Source organism: Drosophila elegans, unplaced genomic scaffold, assembly GCF_018152505.1.
Source record: "Drosophila elegans isolate 14027-0461.03 unplaced genomic scaffold, ASM1815250v1 contig_476, whole genome shotgun sequence".
Classification (NCBI taxonomy): Eukaryota; Metazoa; Arthropoda; class Insecta; order Diptera; family Drosophilidae; genus Drosophila; species Drosophila elegans.
This window is the reverse complement of record NW_024545863.1, coordinates 4,819,233-4,838,045: the sequence shown is the minus strand read 5'-3', so window position 1 is coordinate 4,838,045 and position 18,813 is coordinate 4,819,233. Positions and strand designations below refer to the sequence as shown.

General features: G+C 39.7%; 1 protein-coding gene across 6 annotated transcripts in view; it reads left to right on the top strand.

The window, feature by feature from the left end:
- Positions 1-18,813, top strand: part of LOC108137372 (ankyrin repeat and fibronectin type-III domain-containing protein 1) — a 46,908-nt gene that overhangs the window by 14,380 nt on the left and 13,715 nt on the right. For 3 of the 6 annotated variants that reach the window (XM_017259016.2, XM_017259014.2, XM_017259015.2), the window contains 4 exons: positions 3,994-4,196; positions 5,007-5,424; positions 6,011-6,343; positions 13,659-14,041. In XM_017259016.2, the coding sequence (XP_017114505.1) occupies positions 3,994-4,196; positions 5,007-5,424; positions 6,011-6,343; positions 13,659-14,041 (1,337 nt within the window). Of the gene's footprint in view, positions 1-3,993; positions 4,197-5,006; positions 5,425-6,010; positions 6,344-13,658; positions 14,042-15,949; positions 16,203-17,120; positions 17,184-18,813 lie in introns of those variants that run through there. The other 3 variants (XM_017259020.2, XM_017259019.2, XM_017259018.2) reach the window with 3 other exon arrangements.

The following is an 18,813-nucleotide window of genomic DNA, read 5'->3' as shown; positions in this document are numbered from 1 at the left end:
GGAAAAGAAGATTTATTTTATATGTTTTTTGGTTTGTTATCCCTTCTTTTGGTTTTTATAAGTTACCAGTTTACTTACTATTTAAATTGCATACCTACATATATTATCTATTATTTCTCTATCGTTTAAGTTTGTATAAATATGTGATCTAATTTTAGGTTTAGTAAAAGTCTCTTCAACTTGAAGTATGAGCACTTTTGTTAGTTCCCCAAATTCACTACGGAAATGAATGAAAAACAGCTTTTAGGTGCTTGCAATTCAGGGGCATTTAAGCCAAGTTCAATTGAGTTCTTGGCAACGCATTTGTAGCGCCGGATGCAGTGTGTGAGTGGAAAGGAAAGTGGAAAGTGTGTTTGGGAGTGGAAAGGTTAAGATGAGTGGGTTTCAACCTCAACCCCCCCTGCACGTTCTGTTGCGAAAACTTGTTTGCTGCAAACGCAGCTCGTTAGAAACTCGCAGCTATGTTTATCCGCCATTTTGCCTGTTCTCTCCAACGCACTTTATTGCATTTGACGGGGTGTGCTCCAGAGAAAGAGGAATTTTCGAAATTTTTTTACCAAGCTGCATTGCGTCTTAATGAAAATGCTTTTTATGTCCTGCCATTCGCATGCTCAACATTTGCTTAAGGAGCAAGGACTGCCAAGAAATGCCAAGTGGCAAACTCAATTAGGCACAAGCAACCCGTTTTTCAGGAACGAATACCTTCAAGTAGGTTCGCTTAAAGTTCACTCGTTCATCCTAAAGTTCATGAAACCTGGCGGCAGCCTCACTTAACCCATTTAAATGGGGCGTGGCAAAGTGTCCGTTGAGCTTAAAAAGGGTCCGACTTCCGATGAGTTGATCACACGAACAACATTCACTCTAATTATGCACGCACATGTAAACACAGCAGCAAATGCAATTACACGACCCCCCGACACAACACAAACACAAACACAATCACATGCTGGATTACAGGTCGCGCACACTGCGAATGCGTAATTTGGCAAAGCCTTACGGCTCAGTTGGCCTTTTTACACACAAATGCCGCCCAAAATGCGACAGGAATGATGTCGGAGCTGATGCTAATACGCCCCCAGAGAACTTCATTAGTTTTCGTCCGAAGTGCCAACAGAAAGCTTTAATTGCAGTATGCCAATGGCAATGGAGATAATCCTCGAAGAGTAATTGAATCACAAGGTGTCCATTGTCAATCCTTCCCAGAAATGCAATATTTCATATCCCTTTGAAATCCACATCCTGACGGCTGTTGGCTCATTTAATAACCACTTTCTCTCTTTCTCTGAAACGCATGGCTCCATTATCAGGGTGTTAACTTTTATGCAGGCCCCATCTTAAAACACTTCTCCCAGCAATTCCGGCAGCATGTTAACCTTTTTTCACTCCTGCCCTGCACTTTCCCCTCTCGTGTTTGGGGTAATGTACGATTTACGGTTACGAGTATTTCACGTCAATTATGTAGATCCGCTTTGAGTTATGCCAGTGGGCTGTGCCCCGCAACCCCTCGCCCTTTGTTGCGATTTAGCACTCCTGCTGCGACCTGTAACAGCTTGCCTTCAGTGGGTGCTGCGGCATTATCCTCGAATAAGTGCCCCTTTGTGCTCGACAATCTGGAAAGCGCCCGCCGGCAAACCTCAAACCTCTCAACTGCACAGCGAAAATATTTTCACAAATTAGGCATTTGTTTGCTTTACGAAAACTTAAGTTATCCTCTCTGGCACAACATTTTAGAAAAGTTAGCTTGCATTACAGTTGGTGGAGATACACCTGCTAGAAATATGCATAAAATATCAATTCAACCACATAAGCATTTTATAAAAAAACATTGACAAGAATCGAAATTGATATACATTTAGTTGGGCTATTTATTATTTTATTTAATTGAAATTTATTGCAAGACAAAAATATTTCAAAACAAATAAGTTAAAATCTATCATTTTAAAATTTGTCAGTTCTTAAATCGTTATTATGTTTAAAAATTATGATTTGCTGAATTTAATTAATTTTATGAATATTTTGGCATAACAAAACATTTCAATTTAGGTCAATATAGTATAATTACTTAAAGGTTAACCTTTTTTAGTTTATCTTTTTGATATATTTAAAATGTAAATTTTTAAGTGTTTTTTAAAACATATTTTTCTCTGTGTGCCGTAAAAACAAAAGGGCCCTTAAAAACTTTAAGTTATTTCGCTAAGGCATTATGTAATTTTCCATTTATTTATGTTATGTGTGGACATTGTGTTGTGTGTGTGCTGGCTCTTTTGGCCGCTTTAACTGTTTCGCATGTTTTCTCAAGTTGTCTTCTTTGGTTGCAAGGACGCAGATAGATTGCTTACATGTTTCTTTTGCTTTTTTCTACAACTTTACTGCACTTTACCTCTATGATAGAGAGGAACTAAGTGCGGGTGCAGCTTTTTGCCATGGAGAAGCGATTGAATGTGTTGTCCCTAGCTGGGATCTTGTAAATGCCTCTGGGTGGGAAAAACTTTGCTGATTTCTGTTCATTTGGCAGACCCGCCTGCTATCACCATCAATATTGCAGGGAACTTGTTAGAACTCGGGCAGATATTCGAGCGACTAGGCAAAATGTCAAAGTCAGAAATAAATCAAATAAAAAGTTTTTTAATTTTTTTTAGCATACTGCGCTTGTATTTCTATACCCTTGCAGAGGGCATACATTTTTTATTATGAACATTGAACTAGTCAATATTGCCAAGCTCTTTTGTCCGTTTCAATGAAAAATAATCGTTAAAGCTGTTTGTATTTTCTTTACCATAAGTATGTAGTACAATTGGACTATTAAAATTTAATACAATATTTTACAGTTTTATACAAAGGAACTAGCGGAAGACTAGTGTAACTTATACATTTGTATTATACCTGTTAGGGTATATAAACTTCAGCTTACCGAAGTCATCTTTCGTCTTTTATCAAATGCATATATGTATATAGCGATATGCGTGCAGTTCAAGTGCTGTATGGGTCGGTTAAAATGGGTTGTGGAACTGTTCCATCAGCTTGACAATTGCCACCGGAGGACCAGGACAGACACATCTGGTGTAGGCGTCAAGTTGGGATTCGAATTCGAGTGCCAGGAATTCAATCACATATCAAGCTGGCTTCAGAAATAGCTAGGATTCCATGGAAAAATCAGAAAGGGGCCGGGAAGTTGGCAGCTGTCGTAGGCAGCGGATGAAAGGATGGTTTTTCAGGTCCTGTGGGATGATGAAAGTAATTTCCACACAACAATCAAATAAAATTCGCATGCGAGCGCTAAAAAATGCGCAAAGCGACAGCTGACAAAAACACTCTTTCACCGCACAGTTGGTGGAAGTAATAAGCAAATTAAATTCTTGTCATTTGCTTGGCCAAGGGACTGTGTTTTCATCAAATATCGAGAAATTGTGACATTTACCAGAAACTGGACTATCGTTAACTGTAAAAGGCAGTTTTAAAGCATAGTACTGCTATTATTTAAATGTAAAATGTATTTAAGTGTAAAAAGAACTAGCTACAAATATTTTTCTAACCTAGTTTCATAAACTTATCATCTTTGAAATACATTTTTCGTTTAAAAGTGAGATCTAATGCTGGATTATGAAAGTCAGAGTCTTAAATAATATGTAAAAAGTCGTCTTAAGGGGTTAAAATATATTAAAGGCGTTCTTAAAAAGCTGAAGAAACGTTACCGATGCCATAAAAGAAAATGGGATTTTTGCCAAATTGCCATTCCTTTGGCTCAATGTGCAAAGGAATATGCCCGAGAGAGCCATGGATGCAAGTGGGTAGTACATGCAAATGAAACGGAAATGGCACGTAGCTGGGAAATGAGGACGGAAAATAATTGCATTTGCTGGCTGACACTCCTGCCGACTCGTCACACTCAATAAATAATAGCATTAACTTATTATTGTCGCTTTCTTTCGCTCTTCCGCACCCTTAACTCATCCATTCACTCGATTCCTTTCGTTTCGTTTCGATTCATTTCAGAGCTCAGCAGAATGCAGCCGCCGCAGCGGGTGGTGCGGCTGGAGGTGGCGTGGGTGGTGCAGGCGGTGGCTCAGGGTCACAATCGCGACCGGGCAGCCGCAAGCTGCCGCCCCCATTGTTACGCTCGCGCACACTGCCCGCCATTATTGTGCCAGGACTTCCGGTCGTCTCGCTGCACACGGATAAGCAAACATTTCAATTGGGTGCGTAACATACAACTGCATTGGAAAAGCGGTTAATTATAATGAAAAATCCTGTTGGACAATTATTTTATAAAGACTGTAATTACTCAAAAATCTCATTTCGGTTAATGTTGCATAAATAATGACTGCGATAAAGCTTTTGTAGTAATTGCATGCAAAAAGCAAATTTAAATTCTTTCGAAATACACTTCGTTTTTTTTGTGCTGCAAGCTGATTAAAAAAAAGTTTGTTTAAATGATAACTTTGAAATTCAAAATTTCGCATACGTTTGGATTTAATTTCAAACTGTTTTGTTGCTCTAACTGCAATTAATTTGCTCTAAAAATTGATTATGTTTCATATGTTGTATATTGACTTTTGAAAATATATTAAATATAATTAATTATTTTCTTTTTCAATTACAAAACCTTAAAATTGCAAATAATCTTTTGTTTTTCACTGTGCATGTGCATTAAGCGTTAAACAATTTAATTGAGGTAGTATTTGGGTAGGAAACAGAAATTGAATTGAAATTGAAATCAGGTCAATTACAACCAACAAAAGCATAAAGGTATAATTCTGCCTAAGCTAAAAGCTGATTTTAAAGTCATGTTTGTCAGCTTTAACACCAGGTCTATAATAAATATATTCTGCAATTTCCCTTAAGAGTGTTAGGAAACAATAAAAATGACAGGTTCTCAGTACAAGTTATGATTAATATTATGAAAGTGCACTTAATCCACACACACAGCCATGTATATATACTTGCAAAATCAACAAAAATATTTACCCTACGAATTAACCGATTTTCCATTGCATTCGCCCACACAGACGAGCGTTTGCTGGGCAGCAAAAGCCGCAGTGGCAGCGCCAGCGGTCATCGTTGGTCGCTCCTCACACGTACCAGCAACAGCAACAGCAATAGCAGCACCAGCAACAACAATCCCGCCAGCAGCAGCAACATCAACAACAACAACTCCCATTTGACCAACAACAACAATACGCTGTTGGTGAAATCATTGAATTTGCCCAAAGACGATAGCAATTTGGTCTACCGGCGAAAGTCCTCGGGCAGTACGCCCCATCAGCATCAGAATTCGCACCACCACCACCATCACCACCAGCAGCAATTGCATCAGCAGCAGCAGCAACATGCTCACCTGCAACATCTGCAGCACCTGGGGGATGCCTCTCTGTTCCACGTCTCCGATGATTTCGAGTGCCACGCGGACGGATCGCTGCTGCTCAGGTGGGTAAACCGCACAATCCTGAATCCTTAGCTAAGATATTTTGAAAGTGAAATCGCCCTAATCATTTTAGTAGATAGAAGGATAACAAAAAATCAAGATTAAAACTTGGTCAAAAAAAGTATATAATAAAATTGGTTAAAAATTATTATATGTGCATTAACTTAAATGTTACCATGCAAAGTTAAAGTTGCAATTACTAAATTTAATATTGGTCCCACCTAGACAGATTCTTAATAGAGACAATGAAAAACTTTTCATTTGTGAAACTGTCACAACAGTCATAATGATTGCTTGAAAATGAATAATTAAATTAAAAAATTGTGGTAGAACTTATCTTAATTATTTTACTTAAATCCATTTTTTTTTTAATTTTCACAATGTAGTTTCTTAGAGAGTGATTTTTAAATAGGGCAGCATGTCAGTCAGTGACACTTATGATTGTACTTTTATTTATATCTTTGCAATTTTACATGAATGTGAAAAATGTATTTATTTTTAAGATGTAGTTTCTTTGTAAGTGTTTTATTAAATAACGGGTTGACATCCTTAAATTGTATTACTAAAACTTAACCGTCTCTGTTGCAGAATTCCAGCCCCGCATGTGGTAGCAGCGCGAGCCTATCGACTGGCGGCCCGAAAGCGGGCCTCAGCCTCCTCGGGGGTCTCAACGCCGATGTCCCGGGAGCACACCCTGCACGAGATGCCCCTGGCGGAGACAGCCAGCTCGGGATCCGGGTCCGGCTCTGGATCGAGCACGACCCTCACACGGCTGGCCAAATTGCTGAATCAATCAAGCGCCCTGGCAAGCAGGTCCAATTTGCAGCCACCGCCGTCGGGTGACAATGCGGTCCAGAGTCTGGGACGTGGCCTGGGATTGGGTCTCGGCGAGGAGGCGCCACGTCGTCTGTCGTGGGAGAGGTGCGTATACGTAATTTACAACATTCCCTGCACTCGCTGTCTGTCCCGTGTCCCGTGTCCTGTTCCCTGTCAACTTTCACCTTGACTTGTCTGGTGGAGAGCCATTGCAATTAGCTAATATTATTTACGCCCTCGAGCTGGAAAGCTGATCTCGGTCGGGTGTCTTTGGGTCTCTTGGTCCGCCACCTAATGGTCGGCCATATAAGGTGGGTCAGACTGGTGGACGGATGGATGGATGGATGGATGGATGGACGGCTTGGTGACAGGGCAGCAGCTTGGTCTGCGCTGGAGTGCCGCATTTGTCTTCATTCGTTACGGTTCACGGCAATCTAATGGAGACACATGCAACCCCAAGATTAACACGCCCGTGGCATCTCCACCCTTGCAGCCCTCCAATCGCCACGATGCTGGCTTAATTAACGTCACTCGCTTTACACGATAAGTTGCACAAATCAAACCGCAGCTGGCTGGATTGCAGGTGGTATTAGGTGGACTTAAAGGTCCTTGCCGTTCCAAAGGCAAGACCATTAGCGAAGCCTTGGCAAGCCAATTAATTAATAATCCCAGCAGGCCACTTTAGTGATTATCTAAGCCACAAAGTGTATTTGGTTCAAAAATATAAATATAGAAAAATATATTTTATACGCATTTTTGTAATGGACTCTGAGTGTAGCGATAAAATCGCAGGAAAACACGGCATCCATGTGCCTTTTAAAAGACCCCAGAAATCAATGCGAAGCCTACTGCCTTAACATGTTGCTTTCAAAGATTGAGCCCCAGGCCAAGTTTGTTCAGCTATAGCATGCCAAGATAAACAAAACGCAAGACAGGTTGGACAAAATACTAAGCGAATCACAGACAAGGATCGAAAAAATAGACACTCAGCAAACAGAGATGGAAAAACAACTGCAATCAGTACATTGGGACTGTATTGCCAGAGAAAGAAGTGATTTGGACAAAAACCATACCACCTTATTTCGAGAGGTTTGGTTCCAGGTTCTTTCAGATCGTGAAGGAGGAGAAAAATTGGGCTAGCACTTGTCGTGAGATGGGTGGTCATCTTGCCTCCTTTCAAAACCAAGAAGTGTTTGATGCCATCAGCGGAAAGTATAAGAACGATCCCTACTGGCTGGGCATCAACAATCGCGGCAATTTGGACACTTTCGTTTCAATGGCTTCTGGCAAGCCAGCACAATTTTTAAAATGGAGATCGTGACAACCTGTTCCTCACTGTGATAAAAATTATCGATACGTTTTTATGGCCGACGGCAAAATGAGCATTTATACACACTACGCCTCCTATTATTTCATGTGTCAGGCTGATGAAATTTAGCTATGCGAAATGGTACTCTTTTATTTGTGTTCGAAGCTTAAAAAACTTTAATTACATACAAACAATAATAATAAAAATAATAACAGTTAATAATAATAAAAGTTGATAACAGTTACAGTAATTGACATCCTTTAATTGCAAAAAATTTAGGCTTCTCTGCATTAACCACGAAAAATGAGTAAAACAAGTGTAATACCCTTCATTTAATTGTGGTTTAATTTCTGATTTTTGAATATTTGAGAAGGGATGCATGTTAAATCAGTTTTCCTAATTTTAGCTCTCGGGGTAATTTCAAATGCACATGCACATTTCAACGGATTTGTGGCTGAATCAAACTAGTGCTTATAAATTATGCAAACGCATTTATCGACTTTAAGGGGACGGGCATGTTTACGGGCCAAGCCCGGTCTGGCCAATTCACATGTCCCCGACGGGATTAAGCAATTTACGAGCGGAAAGACTATGCCTTGAACTCTCCTTCTCACTACCCTTCACTTCACTTTAGAATGGACCACTTGCCGTTGACCATGGTCAAGAGTGTAAAATTATTTTGGCAAACAAGCCGCAGGAGGTACAAAAGGACCTCCCCCCGAACACTGATTGCAATGCTCTCGTCTCGTCTTCTCTGTCTGACAGCAGGACACTAGTTACTGAATGCAATCTACTATACTATGCCGTGTACTTGGCGCAACAACGTCACTACCCATGGCACTGTTTTATGTGCTTAAACTTTGATATTTTAAAATGCAAAAACCGAAAAACTGAAACAAAAGAAGTCCGCTTTTGGGACGGGTTATGGCCATCGTTGTTGTTCTGTTTGTATTGCATTACGTTGCTAAATTTAGAGCCAACGAGCTGGTAAGCAAGTAAAACAACGTAAATGGCAACTGTAGAAGCCAGCAATCCGCATAATAATAACTGCAAAGCTCAGCCAAGTTGGAGTGAGTTGGGTTTGGAGCGGAGGAGTGGGCCAAAAAACTCCCCAGTTAGGGTCTTAGTTGGGGTTTTTTCAGTCCTCACTGGCTTAATTGTGAATGCATTATTCATGAGCCAACAGCCAAAGACAAAGATGGAGGAGGACCCCACAAACCTTCAGCATTTTAAGAAAGTGAAGAGGAATGAAGGTTGTCGACTAAGGGATATCTGCTCTACGAAAACGCAAGTTTTTGTAACAATATTTCATTTTGGGTCACTGTTTTAGCGAAACATCAATGTGGAATTGAAATTTACAACAAAAAAAAGACCTTACATTTTTGTTTCTATCATAATTTGTTGATGATTTTAAGGACGTATTTAAACAAGGGGTAAAGAAACTGCATAGGCTATGAGGCTATGAAACTGCATAGGTAATAAAAACAGGAATATGTTTTAAAACTTACTGCTTACAGTTTAAAAAGTATATTGCATTATTTTTTACACTGTTGACAAGTTAAATAAATTGAATCAATAATCAATCTCAGGCTGAAATAATTTCACAAAATTGTAAAGCGCAATGTTGTCATACGCAAAAAAGGCTTTTTCGCTAATCGAAATGGATTTATAAAAAAGCTTTACATGGATTTGTTCTCTGAATTGTGTTGAACAACTAATTAATGCATACAACAAATAGCTTTCATCTTTTCACACAGATTTCTGTACAGCTTTTTATAATGTCTAATGAGATGTACTGTCTAATAGATCAAGAGATATAGCCTATATCACGGCTATATCCCCTCTGCTTAACACAATCAGAAAATACATGAATTCTGGCATGCCCCTGCAAACTACGAGCACGAGGTACAAAAAGATGGAAAGGACGCGAAGCGGAGCCAATAAAATCGTGTCCTGCCACCGCTCTGCCAGTCTGGTGTTGTGGATAAAGTTTTGTGCGTCTTGTCGCCGCTGCTCCTGTGGCAGAAAGAGCCACTAAACTAGCTGGGACAACAAGATGCCACTGGAAGTTCGAGTAAACGAACCATAACTGAAATTGCGCATACGTCATGTGCGCCGTGCACACCAAGAAGCCGCCCACACACACACACACACAGATACGAAAACAAATACAATGACAAAACTCATTAGCTGGGTTGCGTAGGCGGCGGCATGTTATGTAGTGTAAATTTTTATAAATTGCAGCCGGCTTCGTGAAATAAACAAAAAAAAAGTAACAAAAAAAAGTTGTGCTAAAAGCCAAAGTCGCCGACTTGCTGATGTCAACATCAATTTATGTGCCACGGCCGCCATTCCGTTCCTGATTTATTTTCAGTTTCATTTTGTGTCGTTTGAGCGGGGGAAGTGCGTGTGTGCGAACCGCATAAAAGGTCGCAAAATGCGAGTGGAAAACCCGCTCTGATGATGAGCGACAGACAACAGACAACAATTTGGCAGATGTGGCCTTGTAATGGTCGACTGGTTAAAGTTGGTCAGCTGTCGTTTGGCCAAAAGTGCGCCTCATTTGACCAGGGCAAAACACACACAGGCGCAAAGGATATCGATCCAGAGTTAACTAACTTACATATCCCAAATGCAGTTTTTACTCACATCCAATTACTGTGCAGGCCACACTAAGCCATGTCCCAGTCAATTGTTTCGAGGCTGCCAAGCCACATTTGAATCAACTGCCAGCCAGCCAGCTCTTATTAGGAGCACTTCCCACACTAGGTTGACAGTTCTCTCCCGCCCCCATGAAGTCACCTTGAAAGCTTAAAGGGGTTTTCCAGAGAGATGCCGAAAATTTCTACATAATTTCACGACACGTCTTCCGAACGACGTACGAAACATTTAAGGCCAGAATTCTGTGCTTAAATGTGTCACCTGTTCTTAACACATTGCCTGGAAATAACCTCTGATGGCGGAGGTTGTGTGATAAGTGTAAATAAGGAGCCCAAACGACAGACAAACCAGGCTTGGAAAGACATAGATATATATAATAGATAAACGGATATTAGAGAAATAATTACAAAGTTATATGTCATACAATTTATTAAATTCATATTAAAATGCTCGCATAACTCTAGCATATCTCAAATTATTTTAAAGTCAAATTATAATGCATTTTGTTAGTAGTAAAAATCGTAGTTTAAATCATTTTAAAAATTTATAGCAAGCTTTTTTGAACCAATTTATTTGAAGTTTTGTCATATAAAAATGCTTGCATAACTCTGGCATATTTGATATTTATTTAATAGCTAAAAGAGTTCATTGGTAATATAAACAAAACAAAATTTCGATCTCTTATTTTAAAATGCCGATAATACGATAAGATAAGATAATGTTTTATAAATAACTCTTTTCTCTGAGTGTTCTTTGTATCCAATCGTTCAGGTCGTTTTGTTAGCCTGGAAAATATATGCAACTTTGTCAAGTCAAAATGCTTGGCAGTCTTGTTGATTTCTCGGTATGGCATACCAGGGAAAGAAAAACACAGGGCAAGTTCGTTTGGCACAGCTCTTGACTTATTGCCACCAGTGGGTTAAAGTGTTTGGCACCGGAATATATGCATAAGTTAATAACAATCATTACTATCGACAGCTCCTAGAAGCCGACTGCTGCCAGCTCATCCAGAGCTACACTTTGAGGTTTGTTGGCGAACACGCTGCAATCTTATGGTGGTTAGGCGCACAGAACCGACAACACGGGCCATATGGGCATATGGTCGCCTGTCATTTCTCATCTGCATCGCATTTTGCCTACGATGAGGTTGACAACTGGCAAGGGCAACACGCCACAGCAGCAAGTCAAGTAGAGCTAACTAGGGTCTACATTGCCGCCTGTCGCCTGCCATGAAATGTGTCTGTGGCTTGGGGGCTTCTTATACTTCTTTCCACCCCACTAACAAAAGCCGATCCCCAATCATACCCCACTCAACCCCTACCATCAGCCATCAACGACGATGACGAGTACAAGTTTTCGCAGCACAGTTTGTACACACAGAAAAATATCTGTGTCACAAGTTCCATTATTTTAAAAGACATAGTTTTAATTATTTATATACTTTTTTTCCAATGAAAATTTAAATTATATATTATTATCATAATTTTATAAAAAAAAACATAAAGCGATTTTACACTTAATCTTTAATATTTCCATATAAATTATTTTGGAAAAATCAAGCTGTCGCTTAAATTCTTAATTCATTTTTAAAAGAATTCCTTCATATTTCACGCAGTGTGCGAGGGGGAAAGGCTGCTTGATGGGCAAAGGGTTTCGCACTTGGGGTTGGAGAAACACTTCGTTTGTTGCTTAAAAGCGTAGTAATTTGATTGAATTTGCGTTGATTAAGCGTATTTAGCTGTTGGCAAATTATGAATGTGTTTAATTGCAAACTCACTTAATTGTCTCATGGGAAGGGGCCATGTAAAAGACGGAGATCGGCAAGAGCGACACAGGATGTATTATGGTTTCGTATTAACAGTGTTAGCGAGTGTACAAGGAGGAATTACTTGGTCTCCAACATCCCCTAACCAACTTTCAAATTGAGTTTAGGAAGGCGTTGAGATTGCTCCGACAGCTTTTGCGGTTTTAATTGAAAATGTTGCGCATACGACATGTTGTACAGACACACTTCCAAAAGTCGCATTAATATATGAGCTTTCATTAGAGGACAAATTGGTTGTCGGTCGCTGGCATAGAGAAAGTTGGCTCAAGGTTGGTGCGTGCTTAATGTGGTCGAGTTTTCAAACTTGTCTTTGATTATGCAAATGAGCAAAAGTGCGCCAACAGGGGCAACACAATTTGTGTGCAGCCTGCAAATTAATACAGGGCGGAGTAAACACAGCAAAATATGGTGCAGCAAAAGACAAACAAAGTTCGCAACTAAATTTCACTGTGAAGTCAAATCATGAACTGTCAGCCCATGTCCGATCCCCAAGCGGATGGCAAATTAATCTACTAGGCCGCCAAGTCGACCGTAAATTGCAGTTACTTTGACCCATCAGCAACATCACTCACCTCGATTTGCTGGCCATAAACTTGGCCAGTCATGGGCAAAAGCGTGCCAGCCTAACGCAACGCAAAGAAAAGTGCGGAAAAAGCGCAGAAAAGTGTTTGACTTGAATGAAGAAATACGCTCGGCCAGCTTTATACATGCGTCAACTTTGTCAGCATAACCCACAGCAACACATTAGCGCCAGCTGTCCGCTGCTGTAGCTGCACTTGCACAAAACTTTACTACATATTAAAAAAATATGATTAAAACAAGTCAAAAACCAAATTCAGTATCTTAAACTTACAAAAAAAATTACTTTTGTAAAATGTAATCCGAACCTCTTGCCTAAAGACAGAAAAATATATATATATATTAAATATATGAACTTTTGGTTTTTTTAAAAAACAATAAAGTGTATTACATTAAAATGGGAAATTAGAAATTATGTACATTTAGATCTTTATTACATAAGATTATAACACAAGCCTAAAACTCATTTAAAGCGTTGACTATTCACTCTAATCGTTTTTTTGGCAGTTTTTAAAATACTTATTTAAAATTAAAAACAAAAATTTTAATTTTCTAGACACATAATTTACAACTTGAAAGTGTTTTTTAGTTGTTGCTATTCATTTGTTAATTATAATAATACTAAATGAAGGTATATGAGCCATATTATAAATTCAGCATTGAAAACTGTTGATGGAGGTTGCCTACCTTTTCGAGGCGACTTTTGTTGTATTGATTTACTGAAAATTCAAATACTTACTCTCAGTGTAACTGCACAGCAGTGGCGACACTTGTGCCGCTGCCCCGGCGAGCGGCTTTCTCCTCTTGGCGTGGCCATAAAAAACAGTAACATTATGGCAACTAGGCCGGCCAGTGACCGCAGCGGCACTTAACGGTCTGCGGGCAGCTCATTAAAATGTCAGACAGCGTGAAGTAATTACGATAGTCTGTAAGTTTGCACTTGTTACGAGATCCCCTGGACGTCTCCTCCAAAGGAATCCCCACCAGAACCCATCGAGATGCTCATCGTGTTTCATGACTTTGGTTTATGTCCTCCCTTTTTGCAGGCGCAAGGACAGCAGTGCTCTTCAGCGCTCGGCCAGCATCGACTCCTTTGCCGAGATTGTGTTTAGCGATTCGCCACGCCCCTCGCTGGCCGTCACAGCGCCAGGAGCCTCCTACGGATGCGTTGGAGGAGCCCCCTCACCGTTCAGTAAACGTCCCTCGGCCAGCAGCCTGTACTCCACCTCCACGTCCAGCTCCTTTGGGTCGCAGGTACAGGCCCAGCTGAATGTCAATTACAGTGACTCGGCAGCCGGATCCGGATCAGCGAGTGGAAGTGGACCGGGCACCGGTGGCAATGGAGGCAGTAGTGCCGGCAGCAGCCGGCGCGAAAGCATGCTCAGCCCGTCTTCCACACGCCGCTCCAAGCTGACCAGAATCATAAACGGTGAGTGCGGAAAATCGGATGGGGAATCCACAATTTCTCTTTTTTGCCAGGCGGTGCGTGCCATATCTACGGATTGTTCTGGGAAATATCTTTGTTTCTCCCTTTCCTATTCATCCAATTTATTATACAATGTTCCACTGATACCACTAGTAATGACACTTCTTATTGTTTTTTACCCCTACCATTTAAATACATTTAATGAGCATTAGAATGCATTAAGAGTTGAAAGAACACTTTTCAAATGTGGCTGATAACTAAAAAGATGTTTCAATAATGATGCAGATTATATCAGTAAATGCAGATTAGAACAGGACACAATATACAAACGTTGTCTGGTGGTAGAGCTTCTTCTTCTCCACTTATCTAATTAACTGTCAAAGTTAGAAGAAAAGATTTGGTATTTACTAACGACTTATATATATTAATATATTAATACAAAATATTAATTTAAATTTCTTGTACCATCACTATTGGGTTGGGAAGTTAACATATTGGCCAGAAGGAAGATGAAGTGGGCGGAAAGAGCTCATCGTTCTAGTCATCGGTGGCTTGTTTATTTCGCTGCAGTCGGCTGATTGAAATTCAAATGCGCACTTCAGTTTTCCGGATGAAAAGCCGGGCAGGCGCTGTATTAAATCGATTGCCACTTGGCCCAAGTGCTAAAAGCTCAAAGTCTAAGGGATCGGAAATCAGAGAGCGGCGTATAAATCAGAAAATCAATTTAATGCAACCAACTAGAGAATCTACACAAGCTCTTGTTAAAATGGAAATATTTAGCAAGGCCGCCGAAGTAAACAAACTTTTTAAGGCCTTAAAATACTCAACAAGCTAAAGGTGAAAACTTTTTACTCAGTGCTTAGGAGTTCAATCGGTTGAAATAGTTACTAGAGTAAAACCAAAAGTTGTTGAAAATACTTAAGCGGTTTCCTTTTGACAAATTTTATGATCAAACTTTTCCTGGAAGTGCATTTCAAAGCCTATCGGAGCATAAGGAAAAAAGAAAAACCGGAACCAGCCCACGATTAGGGCAAATCAGTGAACTATGGAGATTAATATTACATTTGGAAAACAAATACTAAAACTGTTCCACATCTTTGGTGTATATGAATATCAATTAATTTAGTAAAAGCGTACTAAGCACTTAATTTTTGGATTTGGCTAAAACTTAATACTGAAATTCATTATTTTCTAAATTGATCAATTCAAGGCAAAGCTGATGGTTTTTGTTTCTGTGTAATTATATAGACTTCTCTAAAAAATCGCTTGAGATATTAATAAGGCCGAGCTTCCTCTCCCAGCCTCCGAGAGAACGGATAAGGCTTTTGCGCGATAGCAAAAAATAGACTTGCTGAGTAATTGATCTTTTCTCTCCCACTCACTATCTCGCTTTGTCACTGCCACCAGCAGAGGAGCTCCAAGTTGCAACGTCGCAGAGAGTGAGGAATTTTCAGAGCTGCACGTTCAGCTTTGTTCCCGAGAATTCTAGATATTTTATATTGAAAAATGAATGGATAGGTTGATTAAAAATGGTTTCGATAAAATTGGTAGAGTAGAATCTCATGATGTATGATTTTGACCGACTATATATTTTAGTCGTTATTTTTGTTAAAATTTGGAAACAAACTTTACTGCTTTTAAAAAATAAATATATGATTTTTAGATATATGCTACGACAAAGATTTGTCTTATAGATGACATAACAAAGAAATCAAAAAAATAACCAAATATGAACAGATAGCTAGATTTTTGGTCTTTTTTTTGGCATCACTGCGATTAACTGACCATTAACGGTCTACGCCAACGCCGACGTCGACGGCGACCGAGACCGCGACCGCGACGCCGGCAGACAATAACGATAGCAGGCGCAACAACCATCCAACAAACTTCCATTTTCTCATTCAACGATCGTCTTTTGAGTGGAGAGCGCACAACGCGTCGGCGTCGCGAATAAGAAATCCGCTTTTGATCGTTACTATTTTGAAAAGCGCTCCAATTGGTGAATAGTCCCATAATCCACATCGAGTGAATATCTATTTTTCTTTGAAAGTGCTGAATAAGATCACCGGATTACTGGCGAATTTGTGAAAATTGTGCAAATGAAAAAACGCGTCTCTATGCATTTTGTTTCTGCTTCGCTTGTTGCGCCTGCGTGTGTGTAAGTGTACGTATACGCTGCTACCTGTTTGCGGTGGCTCTGTGTGAGTGTGCGAGAGAGAGAGACCGTGTTACCTGTGCGCAGAAGAGAGAGCCAAAAAACTGAGAGGGCCAAAAGGAGAGTGTGTGCGTGTGCTGCTTAAGAAGTGTCAAAAAACTAAAAGGCGTCGCTTTCGTTTAAAAAAGAAATGTGAAACGTAAAACCCAAAATAGTATTTTAAAACCAGTAAATTGTCTCGGGGCAAAGAGAAATTTGTATGTTTTTTTGCAATGTTAATTAAATATTACGTGCTGTAAAAACTGCAATTTGCTGGGAGACAGTTGGTCTCTAACGGTAATTGGATTGCATGTCCAACTTGGTGGGAGCCTCGACAACAATTGCTAAAGGGAAAGAAAGAGAGGGGCAGCGAAAGTGAACTTTTGCTTTTGTGTCAAAGCGGGACGGAGAATGGGAGAGCAATTTACTCACGTGTCTATCAAACTGTCTCCCTGTTGATGCGTCTTCTTCTTCTCCTTGAGCCCCCTTTGCTGCAACATAATTATGTACACAGAAAGATAAATAGTATTGATTTGCTTATTTTACTTGCCTTATGAACCCTTAATTCAATTTTAAATGTGAAAAGTGTCCATTTTAAATATAAAGGTTATAGTTACGAATGTATTTGTTGAGCTTAATATACAATATACAACCTTAAAGAGCACACTAAGACTTTCGGTACCAAGCTCAACAACGAATGTAGAATTTACTTGAAGAAACCAAAATTAGTTGCCAAATTTTAATATTCTGATTTGAGCTGATTTTATTTCTGTGTAACCTCCTCTCTCGCTCGCACGCACACTGCCATAAGACCCTGCAAATTTAAAAAGCTTTTTGCAAGCCGACTGATCTTTGTTGTTGTCTTACTTGTTGTGTTGTTTTTCACAGTCGACGTTTTCATTAAAGTGGTTTTTGCTGCAATTTTAAATACGATCCCCGCACAATGAACAGGTAAGCACACGCACACATACTTCACCTTTAGCACACACTTTTACACAAAGGCAGCCTCTTACTTTGTTGTTGTTTTTGAGGTGGGGGTCGGGAAGTTGGGGGAAAATATGAAACGACATGAAAAACTTGAACTATTGCAACATTTCTGCGTTGTCTTGGCTTTTGTTAACCAAGGTTTATTCACACCGCAGGAAAGTCAAAGTTGTCGGCGTCTGAAAAGGAAAATGTTTCATCTGTTAGTCGGAAAAACCAGCCACTATAAAACTCTTGTCAGCTAAGTTTTTCGTTTTCCACTGCTTTTCCCAATGCATGTTGTGCCTTGCGGTCTGTTCACTACAGTTTCTGCAGTTGACAGCTGCACATTTGGCTCAGCACGCAATTTTCGTTTTCCACCCACTTACCACCCATCACCCCAATGGCAATTCAAGCTGAAGTTCACGCTGACCATTAATATTTCAACGGTTGTTTTCAGCCATTGTTTTTATCTTGGTTCGTTTGGCAAAACAAACCCGTAAACCCCTTCTTAAATTTCGGTTTTTCGTTTAGCCGTAAAATAATACAAAATAGTGTATTGCGAAATAAGTTTTTCTGAGACCCATGCACGGAGGAAAAATTATATAAAATAAGGAATATTTGTTTCATTCTAGCAAAAAAGGTTTAAGCTTTAAAGATTTTTCCAATTATTTAAATAAAAAGAAAATTAGTCATCGATAAAGAAAAACCATTAATTACAATTATTTTTGTTTTCAAATTAAATGTAGTTATTTATTCCCAAAATGGTGACAGTGTAGCTAAGTTTTTCAGACCCCAGTCACCTGAAAGCGAAAGTTGAAGCGGTGGAATGGTGTACCGACCTGGAGCACTTAAGAACGCTGGCAGGCCACAGTTTATGTTTGTGTTTGCTATTTTATTTTATTTGGAGTTTTGCACTTATTAAAAAGTTTTAAATGTTTGATTAAAAAAGAATTCATCGCAAAATTTGTTGTGGCGTATTGCCGCGAACTTTTACCAATTCCTTAAGTTTGTTTACTTTTAGCCTTCCTCCTCTGCTTCCACCCGTCTTATAGTTATCGCATTTGTTGGTCTTGGCAGCTCAAAAACTTGCGCGGCTCATGGCTGAAAAAGCAAACACAAGCAACAGAACACAACAACCGGGTGAAGATATCAGTTGTCGTCGATGTGTATTGTATAATGTCTGCAGATAAGGTTTAGACCCCAACCCCGTAGGTGTGTTCCCAATGATTAAGGTAGAATGTGTGATTTGAAACGATGGACATTGTTTGCGTTTTGCGAAATGGGGGAATAGCGTGACTTGTTTGGTAACGATATTTGAATAAGAACCGTTTTTATAGCGTTCGTAAACGAAAACAAAAGCTGCCTAAATCATCGTATGACAAATCTCATTTTTCAAGCAGTTATGCATTTAGCATTTTCTTTGGCTTTCATTCAATTGCTTCATTAGCACCGGATCTAGAACGACTCCGCCCACGCCTGACTCATCAGGTTCCAAGAACCGTTCACTTATTGAATCTCGGCCTGTAATAGGAGCAACTCTTTAAAGGCCTTCGCATCGATTTTCGTATTTCAAACCACGCGAGCAACGAGTCATGCAAATTGGTAAGATAAAATG